Source organism: Podarcis filfolensis (assembly GCF_964270895.1).
Source record: "Podarcis filfolensis genome assembly, chromosome: 8".
NCBI lineage: Eukaryota > Metazoa > Chordata > Lepidosauria > Squamata > Lacertidae > Podarcis > Podarcis filfolensis.
This window is the reverse complement of record NC_139611.1, coordinates 43,408,020-43,428,974: the sequence shown is the minus strand read 5'-3', so window position 1 is coordinate 43,428,974 and position 20,955 is coordinate 43,408,020. Positions and strand designations below refer to the sequence as shown.

Genomic DNA, 20,955 nt, shown 5'->3' with positions numbered 1-20,955 from the left:
GGGGTTGGGGAGTGGGGCAGACAGGAAGGTGACAGACTCCCCTTCATTAGAGGTTTCTAAACGGAGGCGAAGGGACCCTCCTTCCAGGGAGGTTGTGCTAGTGGGATTCCTCAGGAGGTAGGAGTAGATGACCCTCACAGTCCCTTCTAACACTACAGTTCTATGATTCTTCTGGACAAGTGCTGGCGAGCCTCCAGCCAGCCACATGAGGTTTTACAATTTACTGCATGTCACTGCCAGGGGGCCACCACGGCGTTTGAAGTGGGAATGGGTGTCTGGATCTGGGCCTGGGCCCCTGAGAAGCCAATCATGAAGTCCTCAGAGAGTGAAAGAGAGCTTCCATGGACACCACTGAACTGTAGCCTGCCATTTATTCGGTGTGGGCCGCGCCTAGTGCTGAATCACTTTGCAAGATAGCACACAGCACACATGGACTTCTTACTGGGGAGAGGAGGCTTGCCTTCATTGCAATCACACACAGAGTACTTAAAATTGGAATATAATAAAGCTCCATTTATTATAAGAAATATATACTTGGATAGAAAAGAGTTCCTAGTTTTAGCTAATTAATCTTAAAGCTACAAGGGAGTCATGCTTGCTCTTTACTCTCGGCAGAGATACATCCATAGATGTCCTCTCTCCTTCAGCTTCAGAAGGAAGAGGGGGAAGCAGGAAGTTTGGTCACTGTCAGGAACCCTAAGAATATCAGTCTAATAGTAAAGGAAAGGTCATCACAGAGATCAAAGGGCAGTTAGACAATCTTGGAGGTTCCCTTCTCTATCCACTTTAACCTCATGCGAACCCTCAGCAAGCTGAGTTGCATCCCAACTCTTTCAACACTCAGTGAGTTCAGGGTTGGCTCCATTGGCAGGTTACAGAATGGGACTTCGCTGCCCCCCTCCCATGCTGTGCCCTCCCGTTCCTCCAGAGAGATGGTCCTGGCCTTTGTACAGGTGTGGGTGACATCATGTTGGAGAGGCTGATTGGAGGTCTTGGGCACATGGTGTGGCAAAAGCCAAGGTGCCCTCGCAGAAAGATGTCCTCCCATCACTGGAAAGAGCACAGCCTGCAATCACAGAGGTCGAAGACGTGGGTCAGGATGGGGCCCTAGGACTGCTTCCCAGCATATTTTCTACTCCCTTGGCCCCAGTCCTGGAGCTGCAGTGTCCCTTAGGATGGTTAAATTACTGGTAACCTAATATGTCTGCTCTAGTCTGACTGGCAGTGGTGTTTCAAGGCCACGAGCAAAGAGAGACTACTCGAGATCTTTTTAATGGGGAGTGTCAAGAGTTAGGAAGGCAGGGGGCCTGCAAAGCAGCTGCTCTGCCACTGGGTGGTGACTCCTCTCCACCCCCACTGTGCACATGCCAGTCACTACCTTTTAGTCCCTCCCCAATCTTCTCCCCTTCCACAGGGGACAGTCCCAGTCCTGCCCTTGCAGGGGCTTCAGTTCAATGTGTTTCCTTCCTGTTTAGCAAGCCCAGGAGATGCCTAGTGTAGCCACTCTGCATCCTCTGAGTCTCCCAGAGCGGGCCCTGGGCTACCTGCTCTTGGCAACCAGAGGTGCCCACACCAGCAACTGGATTCCTCCACCAAGTCTGCATGCCTTGCCGGGCCACTCAAAGCAGCAGAGGAATGGTCCAGGTGGGCTCCTAGTCATGCCAATCCAAAGTGGAGAGGCGTGATTCTTCTCTGTGTGTGCATAACCTTCCCTTACGGGAGGTGGAAGAGGGAACAGACGTAGTACTGAAAACCCTTCCTCTTGCCTGGCCACTGTCGTGAAAGGAATTTTTTGAACTTGAGTTTGTTTTCTGCAGTGGGTGCAGGGCATTCTCAGTGCCACCTTTGCCCTTCTCTACTTGGAGGCAGTCCAGGCCCCAACCCTCTCTGGAGAGGCCCCTTTCCCTTTCCCTCCTTCAATTCATCCTGCCTTTCAACTTCTGCAAGCCTCCTTCCTCCCTTTACCGGTCTTCCAGGTCCAGGGCTGCCTCATCTTCATCCTCTGCTTTCTTCAGTATCAGGGCACAGAAGATGGCAAAGCTTATCACCTGCAGTGGGTTTCATGGAAGAAGAGGGATGGGCAGGATCCACAGCCATTTTGCCCCCCCCATCCATAAAACAGAGGGAGCATCTGTAGGCTTCCCTTTCTCCAGATGAGCCAAGCCCCTCACTTTGTGCCAAAACACCACAACAAACTGGTGTATGTGTGAGGGTGCTTTGGTTAAATTCTCCCCCACCCCCTTGAAATTCATGGGAAGAAAAGAGGAGATGCAGTGGGTGTTTGCAGTGCTCCAATGCCAGACACCTGTCCCAGGCAGGCAGACAGGCAGGCAGGTGGCAGACACATACTTGAGATGAGGAAGAAGTATGTGCACCGTAATTTCTGCTGCTGCTGCTGAGATGTCCCCTCCCCTACGGGTTGCCAGTTGAGGAGTATCACAGACCCTGAGATTTCAGGGCCCAGACCTGAGACCTAGGGGCTGCCCCTGGTGGTGTCAGAGGCACAGACCCTGGTATAGTCACAAGGGTCCTAGAGACAGAGGTTAATTAGGAGAAGAGTGGAGGTAGTCCCCCAGAGTGTCTGTGCTATAATTTGCATCCAGCTCCTGCTGGTCCAAAGTGTGCACACTCTATACACAGTTTTCTGTGTACACACACACACACCATTGGAACTCTCACCCATCTAACGATTCAAGCCCTTCACCTGCCACCTGGAGGGTACTAGGCAAACCTGAAGACTTCAGATCAGACTTAGAGGTCTGGCAACCCGACCTCCCGTGAGAAGGCCCCCCAGGAATGCTGGGTTTGCTCAGCCTGGCTGGGAAGTACCTTGAGGGGCTGCAGGACGAAGAGGGCCTGGCCCATGGAGATGGCAGTGGAGATGAGCCAGCGTTTGGTGCTCTCCTTGCCATAGTGGAAGCCATAGAGCAAGGAGAAGAAGGTGGCCACTGCGCTGAGGGAGACCAGCAGGGCCCACCCCACCCAGGCGCCCCACCAGGGCAAGTGCCACCTTCGGCTGTGGAGGAACAAGAGGAAGGCATGAGGAAGAGGCTCTGCAAGGTAGGCTTCCCTGCCTGCTCACAGAGCCTGTCTGAGCTACCTACATGGAGCGAGACCGGATGGGGCTTGCTAGCTCGAGACGCCTGGCCATCTCCTCCACGCGCTGCTGCAGAGCCGGAGGGTGCTTGGCTGTTGGGACTCCTGGTTCCAGCTCCCCCAGGAGACGGGAGATGTGCCGCAGCTTCAGGAGGAGGTAGCGGTTGCAGTAGGTCTGGTGCAGCGCATCAGGGCTGGGCGCCACACTGGAGATCTTGGGCTCCCTCCCTGCAAGCAGAAGCCGCAGCGTCACCATCCTCTGGTGGTCTAGCAGTGCTGCCCAAGGCAGGCAGGCAGGCATGGCTGGGCTCTCACCTGCTGCCTCCTCTTCCTCCCCAGGATCAGGGTGGATAAAACGAGCCAGCCACTGCAGAAGCTCCTCAAGGTTCATGTCGGGATGTAGCAGCTGTTGGCTCTGCTTGCTGGCTTTGCTCAGCGTCTCCACTGCCCCGCGCAGGCTCTAGGGAGGGAAAGACAAGCACGGATAGACGGGAGAGTGGCAGGCAACTGGGGCACAAATGCACCCAACAGGCTGAGGGTAAGGTGGGCAAAGCTGGGCACAAGAAGATGTAGCAGATGGGAGAAGTGCTGTGGGAGATTTGCAGCCAAATCTAACAATGCATATTTTTGTGAGTTAGCATGTGAAGGGGTTAAGACCATAGGGTCACATTATTGATAGAGAGACTTGGACCATAGAAATGTAATTGGTAGAGACGGTTCTGTGTGAGGTCATTTTCCCTCCTCTCTTGGAAATGAAGAATCAAAGTATTTCCTGTTCCTTCCCTCTCTCTTTTCTCTTCAGCCAGTGATGGAGCAGACATATATCCTATCGTTCCAGAATTGGCCACATGCCTCAAGCTGTTCATACTGTAAATATAAGTATTTTGCCTGCATTTATTTTACTGCTGTTGCTGCTGAGAACAATTGCATGACTATGAATAAGTAAACATATTTTAAACTTACTTCTCAGTCTGTGTCTGGTTCTTTGTTAAGGGGCAACCAGCTTGCTTTGTGGCTGGACTGAATTTAATGAATGCTTCACAGCATTTTCCTATGCTTTCTATTTTTCTGCTGAGGATGAGACTTTGAACTCTGCTCAGCCCCGTGTTTTAAACAAAGCGATAAGCTGATCTCTTTGTATGTTCAGCCCACAAATGTGGGCACCTGGAGGGATAAATTGCCATTAACATATCCTCTCTTACCTATTAAAAGCCATCCCATAAGTGCCACAGAGAAAAATCTCTGGCAAGCCAGTGCTTGCTGTATCTGCAAATGCAAAAACGTCTCCCTGGGACCAAGTTCACTGGTGCAAGAAGGATCCTGGGAGACATGCGGCTTGAGGGAGAGGTAGCTGGGGATCGGGTGGGGGTTCTTGTCCACTGCCAACTCAGCCTTGACCTTATTCCAAGGGGAGGCACAATGGGGAAAATGTCCTGGGTCCTGGAGAGCTCTTGTCCCTACCTCATGCACAGTGTCCAGGGTTGTTGGGCTGGCAGGGGCACTGAGCACAGACGTTGCCAGGCCGGGCTTTGCATGGCTCCTGCGTGGTTCAGCGTGGCGGAAGATGAATACAAGGAGCAAGTTGACGGGGAAGGTAATCAAGGCACTCTCCACACTGATCATGATGTCCTTCCAGGAGAGGGAGAAGCAGCCGCCTGTGTATCAACAGGGGGGGAAAGTGCCTGCAAGTGGACCTACCAGCCACCACTCTTTGTGCCCCAGGGACGCTGGAAGGAGGCACCAACTGCTACCTGCACAATCAGAGGCAGGATACCTCTGGATTCAGGGGGTGGGGGATCAAATGTAGGAGAGGAGCCTTGCTTGTGGGCTTCCCAGGAGGCATCGGGTGGCCATTGTGTGAGAAGCATGATGCTAGGCTAGATCCCACCTGCAGTTGGCCTGATCCAGCTGCACCCAGGCTCTTCCAAAGTCCTAATACATGAACCTCCCTCCTGCCGGCCCAAAGGGTATGACTGTGTTTGTCCCTCCAGTTGTGGCAAGAGGGACTTTCCTCCACTGGCAGGAGTTGGAGCAGAGGAGTTGCACAGCCCCCTTTTCCATGCCAGTGGCCCTTGGGAGATATCCCATGTGGCACAACCCTTACCAACATTCAGGAGCTCGGGTGAATCATGGGGCACCTCCCAGAACATGAGGCTCACAAGGGCAGAGCAGAGGAGGAGGCAGAAGCCGCAGGAGAGGCCCTGGACCCGCGTGACGGGCCGCCCGTGGCCTGTTCGGGTCAGTAGCACTGTCAGCACTGTGTGCTCCTCCCGAAGACCGCTCAGAGTCCTTTGCCGGAAGATGGGCCTGCAGAGAGAGCAGTAGATGGGTGGGTGGGAGCAGCACCCAAGGCCAGGCTATGAGGAGGAAGACAGTTGGAGTCTCTAGCTCTGCCTGGGAGGAGGCGGTTCAGAGATCCCTGCTAAGTTCATGCACAGTGGGCAGGTGGGGGCTGAGAACACCCAAACAGACCCCATCTCTTGGTAAGCCTACCAGAATGCTGTTGGCTGGTGCTGTGGAGCTGCTAGGAAATGCTGGGCAGTGCTGTGTGGGGCCCCTGCTGCTGGGATGTGCCACGGCTGGCAAGAGAAATGGAACCTCCTACTTTGCTGCAGGTCTCGCACTGTGATGTGGGCGATATGCCTGAGGGAAGGGGATGGGTAATGAGTGCCAGGAAGGAGGCTGGTGCTCTTAGTGCCCCACTTAGAAGAAAGTCCTGTCAGGCAGAAGCAAGAGGCTTCCCTGCTGGACGAGTGCCAGGTGTGCTGGTGACCCCCTCCAGCCCCACCTCCTCAGGGTACCTGAGGATGGGCACCCTGACACAATAACCACCTCTGCCCCATTCAGAGAGAGGGAGAATTGTGGCATGTCCAGCAGAGGCAGGCTGGCACCCCAGAGCCAAGCCATGGGAGGTGGGCAGTGTCCGCATGCCAGCACAATGTCTCCAAGTGGGATGTCACCCACCCTACTTCTGGGCAGACTGACCAGGGCAGCTGTGGGGCGGAGTGGGGCTCCTGCCACAACCAAATGCTCTGGAGCTCTCCCAGTGGGTATGGCTCCCGTAGGAGGAAGAGGCTGGCATCCAGGGGCAGGCGCCGAGGCTTGCTGACACCAGACGATCCCTGCAGGCAGATGCAGACCTGCTGGAGATGAAAGGGCTGGGTGAGCTCTGGGGCAAAGACCAGGCACCCCACTCCACCCCCTCCATCACTCAGGGCAGACCACTCACACATGGGCTGCTTCCGGGGGCCTTCTGCTGGCCATGCAGGCAGATCTGGAGCAGGTAGCCATACTGGGCACAGGGATCATCATCGGACAGGAGGACTGGCCCTGCCTGGGAGAGGGAGAGGGGTGTGAGGGGTGGCGTTTCTAGGGTCATGCTCTGCCACGGAGCAGCGCAGGAGAGCAGAGAGCACTGAGGCCCCATACATACAGTTGTCCTTCCCACGTGGCCCCAGTGAAGACCAGAATAAGGGGATCTCTTTTGCTGGCAAAGAGATGTGCAAACCTTAAATCCACATGGAATCGTTAGACAGAACAGAGTTAGCTGCATCTCACTCAGCTGTATGTTTATAGAGAGCAAAATGCAGTCATGACCATTTGTAGCAAATAAGAAGCCTTCCCCGTCCCTAGCCAGCCACACCCTTTAGGGGTGGGGGTGGGGGTGAGGAGATCAGAGTCCTTTCCTCTCCACATGGTGTGGGAGAGCAGCTGGAGACCCTCCAAGAGTTCAGTCTCCAAATGACGGCTGTTGCTGCATGACCTGCCCTTCTGGGAGCATCACCACCTAAGAGCTGCCAAGGGCCTGTGAGTTTGTGCTGCTTGCTGCCAGGCCCCCCCCCCCTTACCTCCGGCCCTCTCACCCCCCAGCAACTTACCTGGTGCAGGGGGCGTGTATCCAACCAGCGGGCCCAGGCCACCCCCACCAAGTAGAGGGCATAGACGACTCCCAGGACCACGACCAGAACTGGGTTCTTGTTCACCTGGCTAAAGTACTCTGCTGTGCGCACCACATCCAGCTGGACTGGCGCCACCCAGAAGCTGCTGCCAAAGAAGGAGAGGTGGGTGCAGAGGCAGTGGACTTCCGCCAGGCTGCTGCTCTCTCCTACCTGCAAACAGGGTGGGATTAAGGGCACTTCTGGGCAGCAGATCACCTTGGATATTTCTCACAAAACAGAGATCCAGATGCTTTAAATAAAGAAACAGGTAGTATGGTCTTGAAATGGGATAGAAGTGTTATTAAGGACCAGAGGCTGCTATTCTGATTCTTCCCTGCCTCTGGCAGTAGGGGGCGCAAGGTACCCAGATTCCCTTTGTTTCTTGAACGCCAAGACTCACCTTGCAGCCTGCCTCTTGCCACTGGGCATCAGGCAGGTGCCGGGAGACGCACTGGATCCCATAGGTGCTGACATGTAAGGTGGCAGGACCCTGGCTGGCAGAGAGGTTCAGTGGCACCACCAGGAACTGAAGGGCTCCTCTCAGGTCACGAAGAACTTCCTCCTTCACTAGCCAAGTGTAGCCATCTGCAGGAGATGGGGCGGGGGGGGGGGACACAAAAGGGAAACCATTTTAGGAAGAGGTCCTCACACTCCCCAGGCCGAAAGTGGAAGCAGAAGCCAGCTCTTCTGTCCCCCTGCTATACCCAGGCCAACGTTGGGCTCAATGGGCTCCCGGAGTTGCTCGCTTGGCTGCAGGAAGAGCTCCAGAGGCCCCACAGGGTCCAGGTGAGCGTGGATCATCAGGGATCCCCCTGTCCATGTCACGTTCGCAGTCAGAAGGAGGGCCTCCCCTGGAGAGAGGAAGGCAGCTGGCTCTGCAGGGGCTGTAGGCCCAACCCGGGGCAGGAAAATCTGGGATGGGAAAAGAGAGCAGGATGTCACTGGCTGCTACTGCACCACCACGGTGAGATGAGCAGCTGCCTCAGGCTCTCACCCGGAGCAGAGGCAGCCTCACTGATGGAGGTGAGCTGCGGTGGGAGAGAGGGAAGGATGATGACAGAGAGACCAGACCCTGTACTGTAGGCTCTCCCAGGCTAAGCGGCTGGCCTACCTGGTGGCTAATCCAGCTGATCTCCACACTGTGAGATCGTGCCATGAGAAATGATCCTGGAGGGCTGTCCTTGCCCTCTGGAGATGCTCAATAGCCCACCCCCTTACAGGGAGGAAGGCTCCACTCAGCCCAAAGTCTCTAGGCAGGACATACCTGGACAGGGGTGCTCAGGTTGCTAACGCTGATCTGGCTGCCCTCAGAAAGGAGGTTCAGTTCAGCTACAGCTCCTGTGACCCCTTCCCCAGAGCTCGGGGGAAAGGGGCTGCCCAGGAAGCTCACCATCTAAAGAGAGAGGGAGAGAAGAAGAAAGGGCAGCGCCACTGCTGAGGGGGCCTGACCCACCAGCCATGCCTGCTCGGCCACATGGCCACACTCGGCAGGATGGCTGGGCGCTCCCCCCCCTCACGCTCTGCTCCCCATTTTTGGAAACATGGCTGCTTACTGTTGGAAGCACTGGGTAGGTAGATTGAGTGGGGCCAAGTCAGGGGGCCTTGGTTGCAGGGGTGTTGGCAAGGGGGGTGTCATGAAATGTTTGGAGTCCAACCCAGAAGCATGAGGCTCCAGAAGAGGGAGGGAGGGAAGATGCCTCTGGGTGCATCATTAGGCTGATCTGAAGGAGCCAAGTCACTTCTGAGTGCTGGGCCCCCATGCATTCCACAGCACAGCAAGTGACTCGTTGCCTGGGTGCTCTCTGCCTTCCTTCTCCTCCTGGGGTAGCAGCAGATGCCAGAGGAGAGTTTGCGTTTCATGGAAAGGGAAGGCCCCTGTGCCCAGTCCAAAGGAGAGGGCCAGCCACACACTCCTGCTCCCTCTGACCTGCACATCCACTGGGATATTCTGTGGCATGACGGCGCCCAGCGCAGACTGCTCTGGCAAAATGACTCTGGCTGCCCATGGGTTGCCAGGGAAGGAGAACGCCATATTGCCCAGCCTGGAAGAGTTCACCCTGAGCCAGGGAGACAAAGAGAGTTAGGGTTAGAGCCAGGGCACAGCAGATGGTGCCTGGGATCAGGGTGCCTCAGGAGAGTTGCCAATCTGCAGGACAGCCAGGCAAATGTGAGCCAGCTGCCATGATGAGGGAAGGGCAGATGGCTACCTCAAGGCCTTTTCTCTTGGACACTTCCTGCCAAGATCTTTCTCCCTTCCCTTCCCAGACCAGTCAAGCTTCCTACCTTCCCCGTTACCCAGTGGCTGCAAGCCTGGTAGCTTACCTGTGTGTATAGATGCTGATGAGAGGCGTCTCCATGGTGATGGCATCACTGCTGCCCCCCAGTTCCTGAAGAGCTTGCTCCAGCTTGTGAAGGATCTGCATCAGGGTGCCAGTCAGGGCCTCATGCTGCTGGAGGGAGAAGTGGGCAGTTACTGGGGACTCAATCTCCATCCAAGATGGGGCAATATGGGATGAAGGGACCCATGCACCGGCCTGTCCCTCCCCACCAGGGCACCTGGGAGTGTGGCATATCCTCACCTGGATGTTGACGTTGGGTGAGCAGGGGCCCAGAATGACCTGCAGGAGCCGGCTGGTGCCATGGACTGCCAGGAGGTTGAGGAGGTGCCAGTGTGGGGAGGCTGGAGGCCTCCTTTTCAGCAGGTCCTCACTGACAGCCTGAAGAAACCCCACCTCCTCTTCCTGGCACACAAAGGCACATAATGTTAATGTTCCTCCATGCCCATGCATTGCCCAAGACCCTCAGCACTAATGGGGGTCCCTCGACTCCTTCCATGAGATGTTCCCCATCACCTCTCTTGGAGGAAAGAGCTTCTTAGGACTTGGCCTGACTCTTTCTTCAGGTTCCCCATGGGAGCTACACAGCCTTTGGAGTTGGGGCTCAGTCCCTTCTGGGGCATCCGCCCTCCCCATGGGCCCAATCATACCAGCTCAGAGGCACTCCAGGCACCATTGTTCACCGGCAGTGTCAGTCGCTGGAGCAGCTCCTGCAGGCAGAATCAGGAGTTTGGGCTCAAATGCTGGCAGGCAAATGCAGATCACTGAATAAGGGATTCCCGGCCTACATAAGGCCTGTGCTAACCACCAGAAGAGAGGTTGGCTGTCTTGAGCCAGAGGAAGGTTGGTGGCTCTGCTGTGGGCCTCAATGGGGCTGGGCTGAAGGGGGTCCCCTCCCCAGATACTCCCTCCTAGTGGGGCTCTTTTACCTGCTGCCAGGTCCTGGGAACAACATCCTGCAAGGCCTCCCTGATTGCTGATGTCTCTGGAGGCAAGAGGAGAAGTATGAGCAAGAGTCTTTTCTCCCCTCAGGGTCCCCCTACACAGAAACAGGCATTTTGGCCTCCATAAACACAAACTCCTTGCGGTGAGCCTGTCTCAACAACAAGCTGCTTCCTTTCAGGGGAAAACCACTGCCGTGACCGGCAAAAGGATCAGCCTCATGATAAGGGAACCGCTGGCTACTAGTTATATTCCCGCTTTTACATCATTACAGTTGCTTATTTTCATCCTGAGCATTGCTTCAGGCTCTTTCCATGGAAGAGGTAGAACATGGCAATAAAAGTTTATCTGAAATAAAACTTGTTAAAAACAGTTACCATCATGGGTGCCTTGCCCCTTGGGCACAGCTTAAACAAATACCATTGGTAAATGTTGGAGTTGTAATACTGTACAGGCAGACTGAAAGCATATCTTTTGGTTGTGCTGACATCTACAATCTTTTGGAAAAGATGGTCTATGAGAAATAAGATAAAATACCCCTTTCAGCCCCACAAATATTATTTTAGGGCATTTAAAGGGTTTGTTAAAATAAGCAGAATGACCCAAGATGATCAGCCTCTCACAATTGCTTATAATTGCAGATGACCTACTCTTCAATGCATTATTTCAGAAGTCAATAAATCCCCACATCACCTGGGTACTTCTGCTTATCACCCAGATGCCGCCGCATGAGCCTTTGTGGCCTCCGCCCCATGGAGGTCAGATCCTGGAGGCAGACAGAGAAAAAAGAGTGGGACACAGCAGTGCCACTGTGCCAGGTAGGATATGTCACCCAATAGGCTTTCTTGGAAGGGGCAGGGCAAAGGGTTCCCTGTTAGGAGCTTGCCCAGGAATCATGCCCAAAGGAATTGTCTGGAGGGTGGCTAAGAGGTGGCAGACAGGCTATTTTTATTGCCCCCCCCCATCCTCTGCCTTGGTGCATCTGCTGGAGTTTGGTTTCAGGCAGCAGGAGGGAAAGCTTATTTGCTTTGGACTTGGAGGGAAGAGAACTGGCCACCATCACCTACCAGCTGAGCCTTCTGTTTTTGCCAAGGCCTGGAGCTGTTGGCACTCCTGGCCACTTTGACTGGGCATTCACCTCCCTCCACAGGACCTGCAAAAAGGACCATCCTGAAAGGGAGCCCCTCCTGGCTCAGGAGGAGCAATCTCTGTCCTCAGGGGTGGGGTGGAGTGGGGGTGTCACAATCCCACCCTGGCAGCCCAGCTGGCCTCTCACCAAATTCGCAGATGAAAGGATGCCTCTGGCGGCACGTTGGCCCGGTAGCCTCCTGCAGCAAGCCCAGGTTGGAGAGGAAGGTGCAGGTGGGGGGCTGATGGTGAGCCCCACGCAGATGAGGCTGGGCTCCTGGGCAAAGACACAAGAGGCTGCCATGGGCATGGCGGCAAGCTGGGCAGGGCAAGGTGAGGGCCTTGCCCTCTTGTAAGATCTGACCACAGTAGGCAGAGCGGGGTGGTATGCCCTTGACAGAGCAGATGAAAATAAGCAGAATTCTACACTACAAGCAAAAGAGCCAGCTCTCTGCAGCACAGTGCCCCCCACCTCCACACCCTGCCCCTCAATGTGGCTCCCCAAATCCCAGCCTTTAACCACAGCCAAGCCAGCTGTGTAAAGGGACCTGGCCTTTGTGATAGAAACCAGGACGCACCCTCCACCCTCTGGAGTAGAAACAACTTCCCACCTCTGCCCAGCCCTCTCTGGTGCCCCCACAGGACTGACTTACCTGCCACCGCAGGCTTGGTTGGGCCCTTGGAGACCCACCAGCCTCCAGAGGGCCCTCTCAGCTGCCCCCTCCTCCTTCTCAGAGCACCCCACGTCCCTGTCACCTCCCAAGGGACCTGTGCCAAGTGCCCTCCCCATCGGCCGCAGGCAGCCTGGGCATCCTCAAAAGCCAGTCTTTCCTGAGCAAGCTGGTAGCAATGTCCTTGGTGCTCCCTTAGCACAGCCTCAGGCGTGGTGGCAGGCACAGCAGTGCTGCACAGGACCCAGAGCAGCAGGGCTAAGCCGGGAGCTGTCTGTCGCCTCAGTGCCATCTCAACCTGGCAGGATAGGCAAGATGGTCCCAGCAGGGATCTGCTTGCTCCTCTGGCTAGAAGCCCACATGAAACACAGGAGAAGGAAGAGGCCAAGCCCTCCCGGTGTCTCTGTTTGCCCATGGAAATCAAGGGGGCAGCTGGGCAGCTTCCACAAACACTGGGCAGGGAAATTTGACTCTAGGAGGAAGAGGAGGATGACAAAGCTTGTGGGGCGAGATTGTGGTGGGGAGGGCACATAGGAATAGATCACATCTGCAATCTTTTTGGAAATAGGTTCCAGTGAAATTTGACATTATTTTTTGCCATCTTAAACAGAGTGTGGACACCATCACCAGAGAAAGCTTCTCTACTTTATTCTCTCTTTAAAATTATGCATACCAGCCTTGCCCAAGCCGGTACCCTTTGGACTACCACTCACCTAGTCCCCAGCTGGCACAACCTTGTGATACTAGAACTGATGGGAGTTGTAGTCCAAAGCATCTTCAGGGCACCAGCTGGGAGAGGGTTGATGTATGTCAAATGTGACCTTGGAGTCCCTGGCTGTTTTGCATTATTGCATGTTGTTTCCCTTTAAAAATATAGTCCAAACACACAGCAGCCTTTCTGGGGAGAAACCCCTGCTTTCAGCCTCATATATTGAATGCGCTTCTTTGATCACAGTGGTTAGATAGCAACAGTTCTGCTGTAGAAATCTGAGTGAAATTCAAGATCTCCACCAGCACACAGGAACGTTATCTTTTGAATGTTTTTAATTCCTGTTTTTAACAGTCTCCTATTGTTTGACTTTAATTTTAATTAACCACTTAGATATTTTATTACAATCAAGTGGCATGTGGGTTTTGTTAAATAATTAAAGTTACCCTCAAAAGTATGTGTTCCTATCGTAATCGATAAAATAAAATAATGCCCTCCAAAATGTTATGAGGTTGATGTGATACCAATTGCTCCTGCTTCTCTCACTGTGCTGCCATGTTCTCCTCCTCCTCACTCCCAGGTTTATTGCTCTCGCATTGGCTCCCCAGTCTCACATTCGCAGGAAGGGGAGGCTAGGAATGCATCTGGCTGGGGAAGTGTGGTTTGCAAAACAACAGGACCTGTGACAACAACAGGCTGGAGCTGGAGGCAGGTAAATTTTTTTGACTGTGCTCACCTTGCTTTTAGTAAACAAGGTTTTTATTCCTCCCTCCCTTTTCAAAAACCTGGCAAACCTGGTCAACCAGAGACAAGAGTAGAAGGAAAGAATTGAGTACAAACACCATTAATGGTTCAAGATGGGAAGGGTGTAAATAATAATAAAAATATTATTATTATTATTATTATTAATTAATTAATTAATTAATTACCTGTCTCCAGAATGAGACCACTTCCAGGCTGTTACTGTTTTGTGCGTGAGATTCAATACATTCCTGGCAAATTCAGGTGGCGCAGTTCAAGTGGATTGGGCCCTCTTACACAAGAAAGCTGCTTCCAAATAAAAAGGGATTTTTGCAGTAAGGAAAGCGCTGGGGCAATGCCCTGGAGAGTGTGGTATAAAAAAAAAATGCTTGATAAGGTATCATACAACCTCCCACAAACAAATCAGGAAGAATGTTCAATAAACAGGTTGTCTACCAAAATCAACCTGTTGCTGTTCCTTTCTCTTAATTAGTTATTCTCCATCCTCCCTGAGTTCTGGAAAACTGAGGCCCATTGTGAACTGGGCAATTTGTTTTAATTTCTGAGATACGAGTTTTCCGATATACCACACTTGCACAAAACAGTGGGTTTTTTAAAAAGTAAGTATGTTGCCTCAGGCCCATGGAGGCAGTTTGCCAATGAAAGTACAGGACTTAGTAACAGAGGGTATTAATAGAGGGCATCCAGAAAAAACATCACCAGGTTTTTTTTTATAATAAAAATACTCGACCACACAATGTTGGCCTTTTTTCCCCTTACGAAATTTTCTTTATATCCTTTGCTGCGTTATCTGTATATTGGGGAAATCCAAATTAAAGCAGCTGTGGGTAGGATTCAGGCTGCCATTTGGATGAGGACAATGTGTGGATGCACTGAATCCACTTTAAGCTGCTGTGTGTACATATCCCACGAGAGGGTGCTGAAGAGCAGGACTAGGAAGCGGGTGATGATTCCTCTCTTGGCAATCCAGCAAAGGCTTGCGGGTTAACCCATTTAGCCTTGGCTCTGGCCAACAGATGAATGGCATCATGGTTGGTTTCCCCCCACTTGAATCTAGCCTGGTCGTGGGTATGAAGGGAGTAATGGCCAGAGGCCTGCTTGGGCAGAGTGTATTGCTACAAAACAGGCATTATTATTATTATTATTTGACTGATGTTTTAATGTATTTTAAATATTTTCTTGGAAGCCACCCAGAATGGCTGGGGAAACCCATCCAGATGGGCGGGATATAAATAAATAAATATATTATTATTATTATTATTATTATTATTATTATTATTATTATTGGCACACACTTCCTATAACATTCAGGGCTTAGCTCAGGGATGGGGAAATGTTCTGCTCTTCACTAAAATAATCCCAGAGCAGGGTGTAGCAAAATACTGACTTGAAATTACATGAAGTCAATAAGAAGATTAAAACATCAAAAACCATACAAGTCACATCATGGATCCAGCGGGTAGGGATGCCCACCTTCTTCATCATGAGAACATGATGCTGGACTATTCACATACTGGAGGTTGCTGTTAGGCTCTAGTTTGGCACAACTAACAGATCTTTCAAAAAGTCTTTGGGGAAAGTTGTGACATTGTTATGCTTCCAAAAGGCTGTAATGAAAGTGGAACAGCCATTTAAACATGGTGAAACACCTCACGTGTAGGACTCTTTCACCTTGGGCACCAGAACGGGTTTGTTAAACTGGTTTTATTACATGAATCATGAACACTATCCTTGGCCAGGGCGGATACCCGCAGGGAACAGAGCACATGGGTGGAACACCAATAAATTACCTGTTCTGCATTTAAAATAAACACCTGCTGTCACCCGCTTAAAGAGATCCTAACCATGCTCTTACTACACAAGCAAAATATCTGCTTAAAATTCAATGTGAGCTTTGCATTTCCATAGCCTTGCGGAGTTCCAGAAATAGCTTGCTTGCAGCATTGTCATATCTAGTCCTGTTGGAAAAGTGTATTTTTTAAAAAATTAAATGTGCAATTGCAAATCATGAAAGCTTCAAACGCTGTAGTTGGGAATTACTTTTGAATTAATGTTTGAAAGGTTGTTGTATTTCCCTTTCTGGGGGCTGCATGTTCTGTTTGCAGATAACAGAGATAGCAGAGGTGTTGCCTTCCTTCCTTTATGCTATAAAATCTTTGGGATACAGGTGGCACTGGGGAAGGGTGGGGGACCGAGAGGGCTAAATGCCCACCAATGGAATTGCTTGCCCACTATGTGTAAATTAGAGAGGCAGTGAAAAAGGCTTGTTTCTACTCCAGAAGATGGTCATCTGCCAGACCAAGCTCACCCTCTGAGAGCTCCACTTGCCTCTTCTTTTGCCCACCCTGCTGCCTGAGGCAGCTGCCTCACTCTGCCCCAATTGCACCACCTTATTCTCATCACTTATAAATTTATCTGTGTCAAGATGAGCTCTTGTACTACAGAATTTACCATTATACCACTATCTATTAAGCTAAAGGAGGCACATTTTCACCAGTTCACGTTATGCAGAAAAAGAGTTGGAGAGAGCAGCTGTAGCTATTGGCAGCAAATAAGGTGCTGGATCCAGACAGCCGTAAGAGCAGGCCCATTGAACTCAATGGGACATACTGGATCCAACAACTTTGACAAGATGTCAGCTGTTGCTTGTCATAACTTCTGAAGTAGGAATGGAGCGAAAAGAAAACTTCCCTTCTTTTTAAACAACGTGTCTCATTCTAAGTGTTATTTATGTGTGTGTCAATCATGCTCCTCTCCCCACTGTTTTATAATTTTCCATTTGGCAGGCTCTGGTATAAATATGTGTTTTTCCTCATTCTTCTTCCAGTGAGCTATGGAATGGGGAGTTTCAGTTGAGGCCCAAGAGAGATCTGTGGAATTCCCTCCCACTTCATATTCTTTGACAGCCACTGAGGGAAAGGGGTAGGAGGAAGACAACAGTGGTGGTGGGGTCCATCTTGGGTCTTATCAGGCTAGTCAGAAATGAGTAAGTCACACACATCCCAAGCCTTTATTTCCCAGGACTCCCAACTAGGAGTTGTGTAAAACTCTGTTCTCATAAAGGCAGTGGCATTCTCAGGGGGAAAAAAAGTTTCTATCTTTCTTCTTTTCTTTTTAATAGTAACTGAAGAATTATGTCGGATTGTGTAGCACTGGCCCAACAGCACAGCCCATTCAAGTGGTGGCATTGCCAGTCTTTGCCAACCTGTCACTCTTCAGATGTTTCAGACTTCAGCTCCCATGAACCCCAGGCACTATGGCCATATGATGCTGGGGCTTATGAGAGCCATGTCCACAACATCTGGTTGCATCCGGTGGTGAAGCCTGCTTGAGGCTAATGGGGTGGCCAGCTGTCAATGCCTGAGTGTACTTGCTTGAGACAGACATGGGATGGTGCTTTCTGTCAGCTCTGATCTGAGAGCTTCCCAGAGCCACTTTGTGAAACAGTTCTGGATGAGGTGGCCCATCACAATACAGTCAATCAATTGTTATGTATTCATGGGAGACAGTTTTGAACTCATACACTAAACTACTTAGGAGCAGGAACATGTCACCTGTGGTTCAGGAAATTAGGATCCAGTGGCCCATTCCCATGGATGTTTGCCTCAAAGTCAATATAACTGTGTTCAGTGAGGTTTGCTTCCACTTAATTCTGCAGAGGATTGCTGCGGACGTGATATAAATAAGGACAATAATGTAAAACATAACTTTTTTTCAATCCATAAACTTCTTGCACCACCAGGCCTGTTTTGCCTCCAATCTCCAAAAGGAAAAATATAAAAAATATTAATTCATTTATCTGAAAATTTTGTTTCCACCATCTGATCAGCTGCCTTTGGTGACAATAAACACACATGAATATGACGTTCTTTCCCTCAAAGAAGTGGCCCGCACACACAATCCGGTTGCTAATTGTGTTATTCTCTATCCAGCATGGTCAGCAGTGAGATAACTGTCAGCATCCTACTACCTCCTGGCACCTCTAAAAAGAAAGCAGGGAAGGTGGGGAAAGAGTCACCAGGTTGATGTCCACTCACTCGCTTTCTGTTATGGTGTCATCATCATTCCCAGCCAAGAAAGTCTCTGGTTTTGCTGTGCCAAAAATGGGCCAGGAAGAAACAAATTACAGTCATGTTTTTACTTGTTGTCTTGGCTACATGATTTATGAGCCTCAGTGCAGCGATTAGAGATGAAAGAAAACATTCCAGGCCCAGGACCCACACATTGCTGAGGTCTTGTGTGCCTGGCCTTCTGCAGGAGTTACTGTAAAAGCAGGCGGGAGGGAGGGGGTCATAGGAAGTGACCCCACCCTCCCAAAAGGAAAATTACAAGGGGCACACTGGTGAGCACATATACTGGGTGCCAAGTGCCTCGTGGCTGCTGCTGTATGAAACTATCCCTGCCTGGAGAAAATCAAGAGCATTTTCTAGGCCCTACTGTGGGTAACAGCTAGGCAATTATTGGCATCAATAAAGGCAACCTGGGAAAGTAAGCTACATGCACACATAGATACATAGTTTTATTTGCATGCTGCCTTTCCACAGTTCAAACCACGCTCAAGGCGGTTTACAACATGAATATGTAATTACAACAATAAACAAAACATTAAAAAAATACACAGAACAGAACCAAACAGAACAATGTCCACATAAATCACAACAAGATCTAAACTAAAGATACGAAAAACCAAGAGCAAGCCGCCCCACCCCCCAATACCTCAGCCCAATAATATTTTGTGAAGCCTCATATTTTGTGAAGCCTCAGCTTTTGTAGCTAGAGTCAGTCAGGGGCCCACCCTCCCAGGCCAGGTAGGGAAAAAATTCTGCAAGGGAGGGATCAGGACATTCAGGACTCACAGCCAAGATGGAGGAGTTTGCATGTGGAGGAATGAGAAAGTGGGCTTAAAGGTCTAGCCAGAGAAGATTCTTCTGTATGACAAAGTTGACAATGGTCATAATCCTCAGCCCAAAAGCCAAATTCCATCGATCCTTCTCTGTCATAAGACCACATGCTTAACTGTGAACAAGAAGGAAGGGCAGCAACATAGTTAAGGTTGCTGCAGAGAGTTGGTTGGTTTAATGGCTGTGGTTTAACAAGCAGAGGGAAATAATCTTTACTTAAGGAATAAGAACATCAGAGAGAGAGAGAGAGAGAGAGAGAGAGAGAGAGAGAGAGAGAGGGAGTTTTTTGAGGAGTAAACATCAGAGAGACAAAGGTCAGCAGCATTACCATCAGAAAGAAAAATAGTCTGCCATCTCTTCTCCTTACCTGGCTAAGTCAACCACTTCTCCCTTATGTCCGCTTATCCATGTCAGATATTTGTTGCATTTGAAGGGCCCTGAGCACATGTATAGGGTGTTGCTGATGGAATGATTTCCAGCAGGATCATGCCCCAGAAGCACTCTTATTAGTAATAAGCCACTATTTATTTGGTATGTCAGAGGAAGTTTCTGCTTTCTGCTAGAGTATTCCACAGGAACAAGGACAGTAACTAGCTTGAGGAAAGGTTTAATCTACTCCATAAGACATCAAAACACAGATGATAAAAGTGTAACTCTGGAAGGTGGTAAAAGGACTTAAGCAAGAACAACTACCTCTCATTAGCAGATCTACGTAGAGGAAAAGACAAAATGGCAAATAAGGTAGACCTCGCTGGTGTAATTATTTAGGCATAATTCTCTGTTCTAGCCTTCCACAAATTGGTGTCCTCCAGATGTTTTGTACTATAGCTCCCACCACCCCCAGCTAGTACAGATGTAAGTTGTGCTTCAAAACATCTGGAGGGTGCCTGGTTGAGGGAAATTGTTCTGTTGCATCCTACTTAGGGGCTTATTGATTTCATGTCTGGTTTTTACAGCTGTTGCTATCATCTGTTCTATAAGTACAATTGGATTTTTGGTTACCACTAACATGAGCCAAGTTGGTAACCTCCATGTTTTCTATGGCCAAGTTGCTGTCCATTTCAACTGGGTAATTATTGTGGGAGTTGTTTGCAGTCAAAGCTAACAATGCATACCTATGCTAGTTAGTAAATGAAGGGGTTAAAGACCACAGAGCTGTAAATTACTAGAGAAGGGACAGATAGGTCACACCCCCTCACATTTGGGAATGCAGATATTAGGTACAGGGTGTGTGGAAGGCTTTCAGCAGAGGAGGAGTCATATTCATGAAGATCTAAGAGCTAATTTTCAGATATGTTTTGAAATAGAAGGATTGGTGCCTTTGAGATGTAGCACTCATACCTGGGCCCATGTGAACGTTTATAACTATAGTAATTCAACACAGAATTGGTGAGTTGGGCAGAAATATTGTTGCTCCCCAAAGAATCTCATAATATGGTTTGAAAGACAAGGGGGCAAATTCATCCCCTCCTCACTCCCCCCACTCCTTGGAGGGTTTTCCAGAAGCCCCAGATAACAACACTAAGGTCATTTTTCAACAAATAAGCGAATTGCTGTAATGAAGGGAATAGAACTACCGTACCTACATTTTTGTTTTTATGACTGCAGATAAGCTGGAGCCACCGTGCAGATATGGAAGCATCGTGACTGTGCGTCTCTGGCCTGTTGTTATCTCAGCCCATTCCAACCCTCTGCAACTTGATGGTAAATAAATGAAGAGGCTGTTGGGCTGCCCTCCAGCTCATGTGGTTTAACTTGCTTAACTGGAAAATAAAGAGAAATGCACATTTCCTGTGAAAATGATGGCTTTCCACACTCCCCTCAACCTGAAAATATTTCCCGTGACTGAATAAACAGAAGACAGGAAGGCAAGGCTGTCATAGGGGGATAATCAGGCAAAAAGAGAAACACACACCCCATAATTCATACAACTTTTGTATCTGAATGTGTTGGGGCCCCTTTCCCACTCATCTCCCTTGTCAATAAGAGCAGGTGAAGAACTAGAGATCACGTCTCAAATACTCAGCATATTGGCAAAGTCGTGTAATGTTACTCTGAAAGCTGATGCATGTACTTGGATCAATCACTTTCTTGCCCTCATATGCCAAGGTCTATTTGTGCAGTGATGTGAATCATTGCTCAATTCAGCTGAACCAATTGCCAAAGCCCAGAAAGCTTTTGAAATGTAGCTGCACTTTGTTGGTGAGATTCAAATGAATGTGTGTCCTTAGTTCAAACATTTCACTGCTCAGAGACCCATGTATACATGGGGAAACAGTGACATGCACAACCCCTTGGCTTGTATCTGCTTTAAGTTTGTCAGGCTGCTCAGGATACAGGTTCAAGCATTTATATCTGCCCCACACCTTCAATTTTTATTTTTTTAAAATCCAAAATAGATTAAACTGGGACATGCAGCAACTGTTTCAGTCCAGGGTTCTAGTTTCTCTATTTAATTCACCTTCCTCAACC

At 50.2% G+C, this 20,955-nt stretch overlaps 1 protein-coding gene and 1 long non-coding RNA gene across 11 annotated transcripts; one reads left to right on the top strand and one right to left on the bottom strand.

Moving 5' to 3' along the window:
- Window positions 1–492: 492 nt before the first annotated feature.
- LOC310768406 (polycystin-1-like protein 2) lies at window positions 493–13,379 on the bottom strand. Of its 8 annotated transcripts, none has more exons than XM_083626421.1 (23): window positions 12,094–12,960; window positions 11,589–11,717; window positions 11,380–11,465; window positions 11,006–11,078; window positions 10,300–10,355; window positions 10,021–10,080; window positions 9,614–9,775; window positions 9,357–9,481; window positions 8,962–9,091; window positions 8,299–8,427; window positions 7,739–7,946; window positions 7,435–7,619; window positions 6,975–7,205; window positions 6,326–6,430; window positions 6,082–6,239; window positions 5,590–5,739; window positions 5,201–5,403; window positions 4,558–4,751; window positions 3,412–3,556; window positions 3,105–3,324; window positions 2,830–3,016; window positions 1,966–2,048; window positions 493–1,066 (listed from the first exon to the last, which is right to left on the bottom strand). In XM_083626421.1, the coding sequence occupies exons 1-23, from the start codon at window positions 12,524–12,526 to the stop codon at window positions 1,048–1,050; spliced, it is 3,471 nt and encodes a 1,156-aa protein (XP_083482547.1). In that variant the 5' UTR covers window positions 12,527–12,960; the 3' UTR covers window positions 493–1,047. The 8 variants fall into 8 exon arrangements, 6 of the variants coding, with proteins under 6 accessions (XP_083482547.1, XP_083482545.1, XP_083482546.1 ...); XM_083626419.1 differs by having other exon boundaries at window positions 9,357–9,484; window positions 12,094–12,926; XM_083626420.1 differs by having other exon boundaries at window positions 6,082–6,236; window positions 9,357–9,484; window positions 12,094–12,926.
- On the top strand, window positions 10,080–20,187 carry LOC310768460. 3 transcript variants are annotated; one of them, XR_014551330.1, is made up of 4 exons: window positions 10,080–10,213; window positions 10,954–11,130; window positions 13,401–13,532; window positions 20,092–20,187. It is a non-coding gene; the product is annotated as an uncharacterized lncRNA (long non-coding RNA). The 3 variants fall into 3 exon arrangements; XR_014551331.1 differs by having other exon boundaries at window positions 10,121–10,213; window positions 11,031–11,130; XR_014551332.1 differs by lacking the exon at window positions 10,080–10,213 and adding an exon at window positions 10,290–10,373 and having other exon boundaries at window positions 11,031–11,130.
- The last annotated feature ends 768 nt before the right edge of the window (window positions 20,188–20,955 follow it).

Coding starts and splice junctions, on each gene's coding strand:
- LOC310768406 (XM_083626419.1), bottom strand. CDS start 12,526: ATGGGCAAACAGAGACACCGGGAGGGCTTGGCCTCTTCCTTCTCCTGT. Junction 7,947..8,298: donor ACCTGAGCACCCCTGTCCAG/GTATGTCCTGCC, acceptor TTCCCATCCCAG/ATTTTCCTGCCCCGGGTTGG. Junction 5,404..5,589: donor CACCAGCCAACAGCATTCTG/GTAGGCTTACCA, acceptor CTCTCTCTGCAG/GCCCATCTTCCGGCAAAGGA.